The sequence below is a fragment of the Myotis nattereri genome, assembly GCF_964212035.1.
Source record: "Myotis nattereri genome assembly, chromosome: 2".
NCBI lineage: Eukaryota > Metazoa > Chordata > Mammalia > Chiroptera > Vespertilionidae > Myotis > Myotis nattereri.
This window is the reverse complement of record NC_138076.1, coordinates 109,943,608-109,956,447: the sequence shown is the minus strand read 5'-3', so window position 1 is coordinate 109,956,447 and position 12,840 is coordinate 109,943,608. Positions and strand designations below refer to the sequence as shown.

Below are 12,840 nucleotides of genomic sequence, written 5' to 3'. Positions count from 1 at the left end.
CCCCCCGCCTGGCGGCGCTTGACGGGGGACCTCAGGCCGTGCCCCCCACCCAGCACCAGGCCCGGCAACCTGAGGCTGTGCCTCCCACCCGGAGGGTCTTGACGGGGGTGGGGTCGGCTGGGTCTGGATCTAGTCCAATAGGGGTGGGCCTGGCCGGGTCTGGGTCTCACGCGATTTCGAGGCGCACGTGGGTGGGTGGGGACTTGACTCTGGTTCCCGTAGCATGCCTCAGATTCTGACAGGAGGAAGATTTTCATGTACATTTTACTAATTTTCTTTTATCTCTGACACTTCTAATATAGAGAAAGGGCAAATAGCAATATTAAAATATTTCCTCTAATTAATTCCCTTTTAATGTGCACAAATTTCGTGCACCGGGTCACTAGTATATGTATAATTAAAAAACACCTAAGCAAAAATTATACTGTAACACCCTCAGGGAAAAAATTTAAAGCATACCTAAGAAAATATGTGCTTCTTAACAATCCAAAAACATAAATAATAAATATATAACACTAGGGGCCCGGTGCATGAAGATTCGTGCACTGGTGGGGGGGTGGGGTGCATGGGGGGTGGGGGTGGAGGTCCCTCAGCCCGACCTGCAGTCTCTCCAATTTGGGAGCCCTCAGGGGGGCCCTCTCCAATCCGGGAGTTTCTGTCTGTCTTTGAAATCATATGAGCAAATTGTCTGAGACCCCCCGCCACCTCAGTATGGTTTGTTACTCACAGAATAATAGAGGATTTTTTTTTTCTTTGCTCCATTGGTGAAGATTTCCTGGAAGTTTTAGGATATCTTCCCTTTAATTTTTCCTAAACACTCTGATTTTACTTATGTCTCTCACCTTTGCTTTCCCTCCATCCCCAACCACCACAACAGTAACTTGCTCCAGGCTCACTTTGCTCTAGTGTCTAGGAGATCCGTCTGCCACCAGAACTATGATTCCCAGCATTCCTGGTGCTCCCTGCGCTCTGGGCTTCCGCTTCCAGTCCTGGGGCTGCCATCAGAACTATGATTCCCAGCATTCCTGGTGCTCCCCATGCTCTGGGCTTCCACTTCCGGTCCTGGGGCTGCCACCAAAACTACTATTCCCAGAATTCCTGGTGCTCCCCACGCTCTGGGTTTTCCCCGACCAAGGGAGCTGTTTCCCCAAGCCTCTGGCTCTCCTGCTGTGCGTATGCAAATTACCCTCCATCTTTGTTGGGTTAATTTGCATGTTTGCTCCTCATTGGCTGGTGGGCGTGGCTGGTGGTGTGGCAGAGGGATGGTTAATTTGCATGTTTCTCTTTTATTATATAGGCTTGTTTTTTAGGAGAAAGATGATTAGAGATTAGGGATAAAAGGAGGAAGTGATAAACCTCCAGTAAACTGCCCCACAGAACAACAACTCACCATAATTGCCTTTGGGAGAGGATTGATTAAAGACATCTAGAAGAGATTAAATTAAACTAACTGTAATTTCCTATACCATAGGTAATATGTCATATTTAAGAAGGAAGAGCATTTGTAGGTAGCTAGCTGATGAACTTCTTTATTCAAGGAGACTAATACAACAAATACTGGCTAAGTCTTGAGTGTTGTAAATGTATTGTTTCATTTAATCCACTTAACATTCCTTATCCCCATTTTACTTTTGGAAAAACTGAGTCTCAGGGAGGTTAAGTAATTTACCTTTGTTCAGCTGAGAGTGATCGTAGATATGTCTGACTGAACGTAACACAAATGAGAGCCACTGTGTAGCACAGCCTTCAATCTATCAATGGGCAGCAAATGTTCCAGAAGAGCAAATTGTAAACTTTAAACTAAGGAGATGCTCTCCAAAATACAAACTTCCCACATCAATAACTGATTTAAAAAGTAGATATATTTTTTAAAATATATCTTTTTGATTTTAGAGAGGAAAGGACAGAGAGAGAGAGAGAGAGAGAGAGAGAGAGAGAGAGAGAGAGAGAGAGAAACATCAATGATGAGAAAGAATCATTGATAGGCTGCCTCCTGCACACCCTACATTGGGGATTGAACCCGCAACCCGGCCAAGTGACCAGACCGGCAATTGAACCATGACCTCCTGGTTCATAGGTCAATGCTCAACCACCGAGCCATACCAGCCGGGCAAAAAAGTAGATGTTTGAAGCTGTAATCTAACCCATTTAAATTGCTTTTGTATAACTAATAATTTGCTAGAAACAAAATTTCCATATTTTCTCTTAAAAACATCTTTGAAGAATAAACATAATGACCTTATTATTTACCCTTGAACAATACTGCCACCATAAAAATCAAGTTAAGAGTCTTAGCCAGGTGCCATAACCAGTTTGGCTCAATGAATGGAGTGTCAGCCTGCGGACTAAAGGGTCCCAGGTTTGATTCTGGTCAAGGACATGTACCTTGGTTGCGGGCACATCCCCAGTAGGAGGTGTGCAGGAGGCAGCTGATCAATGTTTCTCTCTCATCGATGTTTCTAGCTCTCTATCTCTCTCCCTTCCTCTCTAAAAAATCAATAAAATATATATATATTTTTAAAAAGTCTTAGCCAGGCGACTCAGTTGATTGGAGAGTTGTCCCCTACACTGAAAAGTGGCCAGTTCAATTCCCTGTCAGGGCACATACCTAGGTTTCAGTTCAATCACCAGTCAGGGTGCCTATGGAAGGCAATGGATCACTGTTTCTCTCTCTCTCTCCCCTCCCTTCCCCCCTTCTGTCCCTCACTCCCCCCATCTCTGCAAACATACCCTCAGGTGAGGATTTTTTTAAAGTCAAGTTAGAGACTTAAGGAAAGACAGTCAAAATGTTCAAGTCATTACATTCTACAAGAAGATACAATTCAGTTGCTTAATAGAAATACACTTCCCATTTTCTCCTTTTCCTGCCTAAGAGTTACTGCCCTTCCTTTAGGAAGCAAGAGTCCCAACATCTACCCAGTTTTCCATTTAGTCAATCTTCTACAAAACTGTAAATGTAATTTTTAAATCCTCTGAGTAGTCCAGTGTACTGCGTATTATCTATATAATAGAGGCCTGGTACACTAATTTGTGCATGGGGGAGGGGCCACAGGAGGTTGGCTGGCCAGCCCTACCCCCAATTGGGGTAGGGGGTGGGGGGCGATTGGCGGGCCAGTTGGCCAGCCACAGTGCACATCATAGCCACCGGTCATTCTGGTCACTTGGCTTTTATGTATCCTATATAATATCCTATATAATAACACCCTACTATGCAAATTGACCAAACTGCAGAACGACTGGTCGCTATGATGTGCAGTGACCATCAGGGGGTAGACACTCAATGTAGGAGCTGCCCCCTCTTGGTCAGTGCACTCCAACAGGGGGAGCACCGCTCAGCCAGAAGCTGGGCTCACAGCTGGCGAGCATAGCAGCAGGAGCTTCTACCCCTCCACGGCAGCGCTAAGGATGTCCGAGTGCCAGCTTAGGCCTGCTTAGCGGGCCTAAGTTGGCAATCAGACATCTCCCAAGGGGTCCCGGACTGTGAGAGGGCACAGGCCGGTCTGAGGGGACCCCCCCGGGGCCCCCCCCCCTCCGCCACCAGTGCACAAATGTTGTGTACCAGGCCTGCAATTTAGATATACAACCCTAAGTGACTGGTCGACCGCTCGATCATTTGACCAGTCGCTATGACGCACACTGACCACCAGGGGGCAGACGCTCAACGCAGGAGCTGCCCCCTGGTTGTCAGTGCACTCCCACAGCGGGAGTGTTGCTCAGCTGACAGGCAGTCACCAGGTGCTGGGCTCATGGCTGGCGAGCACTTCTCTGGCAGCACAAGCCTCTCCTGCCTCTGTGGTAGCACTACTGAGCTGTGGTGCAGGGAGGTGCCGCGGAGCCAGGATGAGTGGGACCAGTGCAGCGCCTGGCCCAGGCGTGGGCTCCTCCCCGGCCGCCTGCCGCTTCATGAACTACTACATCCCCTGAGGGGTCCCAGATTGCAAGAGGGTGCAGGCCAGGCTGAGGGACCCCCCACTGGTGCACGAATCCGTGCACCAGGTCTCTAGTATAAAATAAACTTATATTCCACTTCTAAAAAACACTTATTTCATTTCAACATGTTTTACAAACCACAGAAATAAGGTACTTTCAGCCATAATTGTCATCTTATTCAGTTGTTAAAGGATATAATTTGGAGGAAGAAAGTTCCAGCTCAAGACCTGATTGGCGAGTGAGAGGTAGCGCTGAAACACTGAGGACATCTGAGCACTGAGGTTTTCCCGCCTGCTGAACTCCTGCAAAACTTCCACGGTTAACACGAAGATCTGACGAAGGTCTTCTTCCTGCAATAAATAGGTTACAAGTATTTTTGTGTCGTAAGGTCATTCAAAATGCATTCCCTTTTTAGAACTATAATAGAAAACAAACAAAAACCTTAACATTTCCAATGGAAAACACTATTTCTTTAGGAACATTTTCCATTTTCAGGCCTGCTCATATTTTCACCACAGTGAGCTTTCAGGTGACACCAGTTTGAATACATTTACTGTGACAGAAAGGCTACTTTGTGGAGCAGTGAGTCTGACAACTAGACAGAGCTGGAGCATTAGTTGCTCTAGTGCAGGATCCTCGGATTTAAGCCAGTGCCTTCACATAACTTTACTTCAGAGCCAAATAATACACACAAGACAAAGAGCCCACACCATCTGCAATAACATTTTAAATATACAGCCCTCACGGGCATTCTGCCAGGCCTATTTTTAAGGCCATCAGGGTTCTACCAATTGAAGCACTGACATCTAAACACAATAAGATCAAAATAAATAAATTAAGAATCTTTAGAGTAGTATTTCCTTTTTGTCTTTTTATTTAAAGACTAGCGTTAAACAAGTAACCTTAAATTGTCATCTATACTCACCAAACCTATCACTTTATTATATCGTAAGAAATCACAACACAAACCTTCAGGTGTAGGCTGTCATCCAACCAGATCAAATAAATGTTCTCACTGCATTGAGAAGAGACTATATAAAAAGCGCACGATCTTATCATTAAAACATAAGAACAAAAATGCAAATACCTGGAAAACTCTTTTGCAGTTGCCATGGAATTCCATGCTCAGTCCGATGTTGCTGGTTTTACTTGAACTTGAGAATTCACTCAATAGTGCAGTCAGAATAGAACAGGCCAGAGTTTGCTGTCATCATTGGGTAAGAAATAATTGAGGCATTATTTTTCCAATACCTTGTTTCAATACCACATTTGTTCAAACATAATGAAACATTTTCTATCTTTAGATCTTCCATTATATCTTTAGATTTATACCTACCAAAGAGAAAATCAGATAGTACAAAATAATGATTGGCTCTCCTTCCTAAGTGGCCTAGTAATTGTTAGTTCTTCCTCAACCCCAGTTACCCAAATCCATCCAACACTTGAACTCAGGACATACTCCTAATTTGATCACAGAGTATAAGTGGTATTTTAAGATAGTGAATATATTATTACCCACTTTACATTAGAAAGAAATGAGATTCACAGACATAAGAAATGAAGATGGGGAGCGGGTAAGGGCAATGAGGGCGGAAAAAAAGGATATATGTAATACTTTCAACGATATTGGCTTATAAAAATAAATAAATAAACACAAAGAAGTATTTTTTTAAAAAAAAAAAAAAAAGAAGAAGAAGAAATGAAGTCCAGCTGAAATTAAGCCCAGGTCTGTCTATGCTCAGATGATAGTAAAATGTATTTCCAAATAGATGAAAAGTGGAAAGTTTATAGTCTTCCAAATATTAACCAGGTAGTATTCAAAAATATTTTTCATTGAAAACGAAGGTTTTCCTCCTCAATGGCTCTATCCAACAGCCTCCTAATATCAACTCATCATTTTTATTCACAGACTATTTAGAGTCAAAGGTGCCAAGAATGGAGAGGATACAAATTATTTTGGCACATTTCCAGGGGTTACACAGAAATATGCTCACTACCTCTGAATAACCAAAGATTAAAGTCAAGATGATACTATTTATGCAAGCCAACAGAACAGCTGAACAGTCATCCCACCCACTAACTGCCACATCTTTGTTCAGAAATGCTTGTGATGTGGGTACCTTGACCTTACAGATGCTTATCTTGGCAAATCTTAGCAAATATACATAAAATTAAATTCCCAAATATGCCATGAGTTGATATTTATTGGAATGATGGTTACATGGGTGACCAATATACTCTTGTTTATTTTTGCATATGTCTGAAATTTTCCTCTTAGAAAATGTAAAAAGAATTAAGTTACTATTGGCCTCTTAATCTCAACTAAAATAAGCATGATGTATAACTGATATTTACAGATGGCCTACTAGCCCATACATTACAACAGTTTCTCACACTTTTCCCTGCCAGGAAACCCTAACAACAGAAAACATATGCAAATTTGTCAAGAATCAGGGGGACAGACCAAACTGCTTTCAAGAAGGATAAATTACTCTGAACCCACTTAAACACAAACCACACACTTTGTAATTTTACCTCAAAATATACATTTGTTTTAATATAAAAATGTCCCTCTTCCCTAAGTCATTTAGAGAAGTGTACAAGTTTAACTGCCTTCTCTTACAGAGAACAGTTCATTGCACACTCATTTCATTTTACAATTTAAAGCAAGCATGTCAAACTCACGGCCCGCGTGCGGCCCACAACAAATATTTTTGCGGCCGAGCCAATGTAATGGTATGTAAGAAACATTTTAATAAAAATGTCTTAATTTTTACAACATTCTGTTATACATAATTATTAACAACGAACTACAACGTTTGCTAATGACTGATTACTATAATTGTGTTGCATTCATTTCCCTTACAAGCCTTATGCGCAGGTGCACCATTTCTCTCCATTAATACCAGCAGTGAATCTTTTAGCAGCCAATTGCCATGTCATTAGTCTTGGACTGACTTGTTTGGTGTGCGCAACAGGAAATATTTTGCTTTCGGAGAACAAGAAAAATAGGTTTATTTGTGTTATGCTTATTAATTTGTGCAGTTATTCAGTGTCTGATAAGTTAATGTTCAAGAAAAATATTAATTTTTATTAAAATGTTCTTTTATTTTATGTTAACAATTAATCATTTATTTCAGCCCTTTGTCATGAGCATGTCTCTATCAAAATAAATCTATGTTTCTATGAAAATTAAAGCTTTTGCTTTTTTGCGGCCCACATAAACTTAAACCGTGTTTATTTGGCCTGTGTTAGCCTTTGAGTTTGACAAGCTTGCTCTAAAACAGCAACCTTTTACTCTAAGGAAGTACTAATTCACCCATAAAAGCAAGTACATTCTTAACCCATGATAACTAAAACAAAATACATTCTTATTACAGACTTATTAGCTTTCTGAACATTTTGTTTTAAAATAAATTAACTTACCAGACACTGAATAACTACACAAATTAATAAGCGTAATGCAAATAAACCTTTTTCTTCCTACAAAAATAATGTATCATCTTCTTTTAAAAACCAGAAAGTACAGAAAAGCACAGAAGGGAATAAAATTTCCCACAATCCTACCATCCAAGGGCCACTACTGTTAACATTTGTCCACAGCTTCCCGATGTGTTAATGCACAGGTATCATTAAATACACACCATTACCATCAACTGAGATGTTGTGTTTTGTATTTTCCTTTTCCTCTTCATATTTATGAAATATAAACACAAATTTTTAAAAGCAACTGTGTTCTTATCAAATTTACCACTCAAAGACTTAATACATGAAAATAAATTATGCATCATGGCTAAGAGTTATTACCAGAAATCAAATATTCTGATTTTAATGTACGCAAAATTACCAGCTTTCAAATAACTAAATAAGATATTTTCATCATTAAAAGAAACCAAACAGTTTAATCGCTCCTTAATTTGGAAGCCCTGTAAAGACTTGAGAGCAGTATCATAAACATTAATTATACTATACTGCTAATGCTCAAAGGTGCCAAAAGAACAGAAATCCCTGGAGAATAAGGAATGATTAAGTATTGATTGTACATTAAGAGAGTAAAGCACTTCTTCACATATCAACAGAGTATTTCTGGCTATTCACAGAGTAATTCACATCACAGTGCATCTAAGACTCATTTCCCAAAGTATTCACACATTTTCAGTATTTAATTATCAATTAAATAAAACCTCAAAATTACTCTCATGGTAGGTGCATTACAATAGCTGGGAAGAAAACTGAAAGTGTAATCCTAAGAGAGAAAAGGAGACAGTTCCTTCTCAGGACAGAGAGAGGGAGGAAGGGGGTAAGCATCCAGTTCGCCTATGAGAGGTCACAAGTGTTTTGTTTTTCTTATCCTGTAGAAGAAGGTTCCTGTGTGCTTGCTTCAGACTTAGATCTTAATGGTTAGCCCAAGTGCATTACCTCTGAACCCCCCACCGAATAGTACTGTACCAGTAAACCCTAGATTTTGAGGGCCTCAATTGAACAGACTTCGGATTTAAGAGACAAAATTTCCGGTTCATATGTCTCACATTAAAATTAACGTTTTGTTAATTTTAAAATGCTTTCAACCAAGATTTGCGTATATTTAAGTTAACAGGGGTTTTTTTGTTATTAATTCACTGTTATTTTTTGTTAATCCTCACGAGAGGATATTTTTTCCATTGAGTTTTAGAAAGAGTGCAAGGGAGAAAGGGAGGGGAGGAAGAGACGGAGGGAGAGAATCAGAGAGAGGGAGAGAGAAACATCAATGTAAGAGAGAGAAATATAGATTATGGATTGGTTGCCTCCCTCACATGCCCTGACCAGAGCCAGGGATTGAACCTGCAACCCAGGTACGTGCCCTTGACTGGGAATCAAACCCACAACCCTTCGATGTGCAGGTTAATGCTCTAACCAATGAGTCACATCAGCCAGGGGCATACATACTTAATTTTATTACACAAACATGTCTACATAAGTAAAGGCAGGTAAACTAACTAATTTGTCACTTCTTTAACATACAAATTCAGAAAACCTACTTTGTTATATAACAGACTTTCGGCTTTAATGGGCAAACCCCTCACACGAATTAGTCCATTATATGGAGTTTTTATTGTATCTTCAAGTACTGCCTCTCTAACCCTTGTCAAAGTCAGGGCTAGATATTATTTCTGTACTGGAGACAGTGACTCTGATACTCAAGAGGGTCAAAAACAAAAGCTGTTCTAAATAATTTAGAATGGTGAATTTCAAAGAAATTTGATTAAAGTTGACTGATTGATAAAGAAGAGACTATGAGATTGTCTACTACAGTTTACAGGGATTAAACTAGTATAAATACCATTATACAAGTTTGAGACTTATAAAAGGTTAACATAGCAAGGCTTCATTTATCCAAGATAAAAAAGAATTAAGCGAATATCTGTTTATTTTCCAAATGCAGCAAACATTTTTAACGGAACTTACTTCTTGTAAATGTTTCCAAAAGACTTATTTCTAAAACACTTACTATTTGATGTTGTAATCGCAAACAACTGAAATCTACTAAAACGCACAGGCTTTACATGCCATGACCAAGTGGTACCAGAGCCCAGGCTTTTGGATTACACCACTCCCGTTTTTCTCAGTCATCCTGGTCTGGTGTCACACATGCTGTTGGCAATGTGGCCAACACTAACAAGCCATCCTAAATTGATAATTCTTATTTCCGACAAGTTAGAAACCAAGTAATACAATTTATTAAAACTATATCCAAATAGATTCTAAGTAAAAATATTGCATGACTCTTTCTGGAGTCCAGTACTAGAATCCCCGTTTAGAAAAAGAAGTCGGGAAATCTGGGTTACAACAGCTCAGGATTTGCCACTTTAGGTACCTGAGGGCAACTCACTTCTGCCTTGGCTTCACTTTTTATCTACAAAAAGGGTCACTCCCTCTACCCTGCCTAATTCATGTGATTGTCCTAAGGTTCAAATTAAGTCATGCAGGTAAAAGTACCACGTAAAAATGCAGCAGGTTACCTATAAGATAAAGAAGCAACAGGATTTTTATCATCATGATATAAAATAATCACCTATTTTGGCCTTTCTAATCCTACTTCTTGATTATCTACATTACACCAAATTAAAATCACAAGATAGGTTATCAATTAATAAGGGAAAACCATAACTAGAGCATCACTAAAGTAACAGAGTAGATGCTCAGTTATCTGGATTAATGAGTCAACTTTATCTCTACATCTAACACTATATTAATACAAAGGAGAAGTGAAAAATGAATACACAATGTATTCCCTATATTTTCAGTTGTTGATAAATTCCAAAAAGAAAATTTAAATAAGTAGAACAAGCAGAAGATACTCAATGAGACTTCAAGGTTATAAAATTGTCTAATCTATTCTTTCACTGAAGTACTAAAAATCCACAAGTTAATTCACTAACAACTAAGTAACTGTTGTCATCACATTTAAGTCTTACAGCAGCATTCTCATTTCTATTAAAAGCCATTAATTTCATTACAGTGAAAAAATACCCTAAGAGATAGCTTGCCTTACTCACCAGGTTACTGTCACAAGCACAAGATACTCAAACACTAACTCCAGCTGACAAAATACAATACTCTTGTTCAGAGAGAGGATTGTCTCTTATAATAGCTTGGCTCTTACCCCAGGAGCTTTATGACCAAGAATAAACTTTATGAAAGGTTGCCGTACACTCAGACTTCCAGCTGCTCCCCTAACCAATGAGCCTGTGATGAGAGAGATTAGCTGGTATCACACCCAGGACAGTGCTGCTGTGGACAAGTCAGTTTCTCACCCACTCCTCTCACATGGCAAAGGAAGAAAGGAGACTAAATGCTAAATTACACAGCTTTAAATGTGATTTAATGTATGCCTACTATCAAAGGAAATAAAACAAACATGAAATAGATTAAAATTTTGCTTAAACATTAATTTCAAATAAAAAAATTTAGCTCCTTTCCTTAGGAAGTTAAAGTTTCTAACTAGTACACAGTAGATCTGAACCTTGCAAACTGCAGTGAAGTAACCTCAGCAACCTTTATAGCCACAGAAGGAAAATGACCCATCACAAAAATGGGCATGAAACAACCTATTATCTAATAACTGTACAAGCACACTTGCTCTAAGAACATGTCATAAATGGAAAACTGTACTGTGTCCAAAAAATATAATATCCTTAGGAAACATTTTATGAATTAGATAGTCTTCCACAAAATTATCTGTAGAGAATCAAGACTATAAAATATTTCTTAAAGCATTAAAATTAGAGCTAATAAGTTGGTTTTCAATTTTAATACACAATTAGTTTTCACTCACGAATAATAGCATAAATACTTCCTTCTGACTTTCAATAATTAAAATATTATTTGATAGAACAAGAGATCATTTAGTAGTATTCATGTCCTAATAAGATTATATAAATATAGGGGTGATACCAATGGGGAGATCAACACTTGATGAATGCTTAATATACTCATTGAGCGCTCCTCTGCTGGGCAGCCCCTAATTGTTAATCCACAATAAAAATCTACTATACTGCCCCAAATTTATTTAAACAGACTAGTATAAGGGATGGACCACAAAAAATATATTATTAGAAAGGGAAGAGTGAAAGCCAAACTACATAGTTTCTGGCCAACGAAGGTATATAGTCTGACCTCACTTAACTCATGAGGTCAACCCTCTTTCACCTACAGAAAACCATCAATAATCTCTTTTTTTCAAATACCTCTTAAAATCTCCTTTATAAGGAAAGTTTCTAACCAACACTACATCCATGTTCACTAGTAGCTGCCAAAGGTTTATTAAAAATGGAGGAAGTGTTCAATAGAAGGAAAATGGCTAAGCATAGTGTGGTATATTAGCTTATGATATTTTACAGCATTAAAATGATGATTATGAATACTACAGCAATATGGAAATATAGGATCAAATGAAAAGGCGAACTACACTATATCTACAGTATGTACACATGTATGAAAAGGACTAGAGAAAATAGGAACAATTAAAAAGTGCTTTTTCTTTCATGTAGATAGCCATTGCTGAAATGGAATCTGTATAATATGGAAGATAAATATTTACAAATGTGAACAGTTAGCATACTTACCACAGTGGGATTGCCACTACTGATCAACTGGCTGACTTCATGAAAAATGCTCTTGCAGTCAATTGACTTATCTAGTGAGCCTCGTTTTACAATTACTGCTACTGCTAAGAGAATCTGTTCCCGAACATACTTTTGGAGGCTGTAAAACATAAAGATCAAAGTGAAAATTTTTACATAATTCTAATATGAAAATACTCCCAAATTTCTCACTATGCCTGAACTCCTAATAACCCTGCTTACGTCTCAGTGGTTATGTATAGACTCCAAAGCCAGAAGACCTGGGTGCAAATCCACACTCCATTATCTACCGGCTATGTGACCCTAGGTAAGATAGTTAACACTCAGAGTCTCAGTTTTCTCTTCTGTGGAATGGGGACAACAGTAATAGGGTTATTATAAGAATTAAATGTTCTCAAAACTATGCCCAGTACACACTAAGCACTATGTAAGCATTAGTTTCTTCAATGTTTGATACATGTAAGTCAACCCACTAAGAGCCAGATTATGATTCCACCAATTAAGAGAAAAATTCTGACCCAATATCCATCTCCAAGCAGAAATATAATCTTAAATCTATTCCCATGGAAAGGCAACATGCTAGCTATCTAATACACAACGTTATAGAAACAAGCAAATTTTTAAAAATCTTTTTTAAAATCTCATCTCTGAGATCTGTTCCTCAGTGTGGTGAAAGAAGTACTGGTCCCAACTGGAGGCATTATAAGAAGCTCATTAACCCTCGCAGGTTTGGCTCAATGGATAAAGCATTGGCCTGTGGACTGAAGGGTCTTGGGTTCGATTCCGG

At 38.9% G+C, this 12,840-nt stretch overlaps 1 protein-coding gene across 1 annotated transcript in view; it reads right to left on the bottom strand.

The window, feature by feature from the left end:
* XPO4 (exportin 4) overlaps positions 1–12,840 on the bottom strand; it is a gene marked incomplete at its 5' end in the record, with an annotated part of 144,193 nt that overhangs the window by 82,386 nt on the left and 48,967 nt on the right. Inside the window, 3 exon segments of the mRNA XM_081083558.1 lie at positions 4,127–4,280; positions 5,018–5,134; positions 12,036–12,174. Coding sequence (XP_080939684.1) covers positions 4,127–4,280; positions 5,018–5,134; positions 12,036–12,174 — 410 coding nt within the window.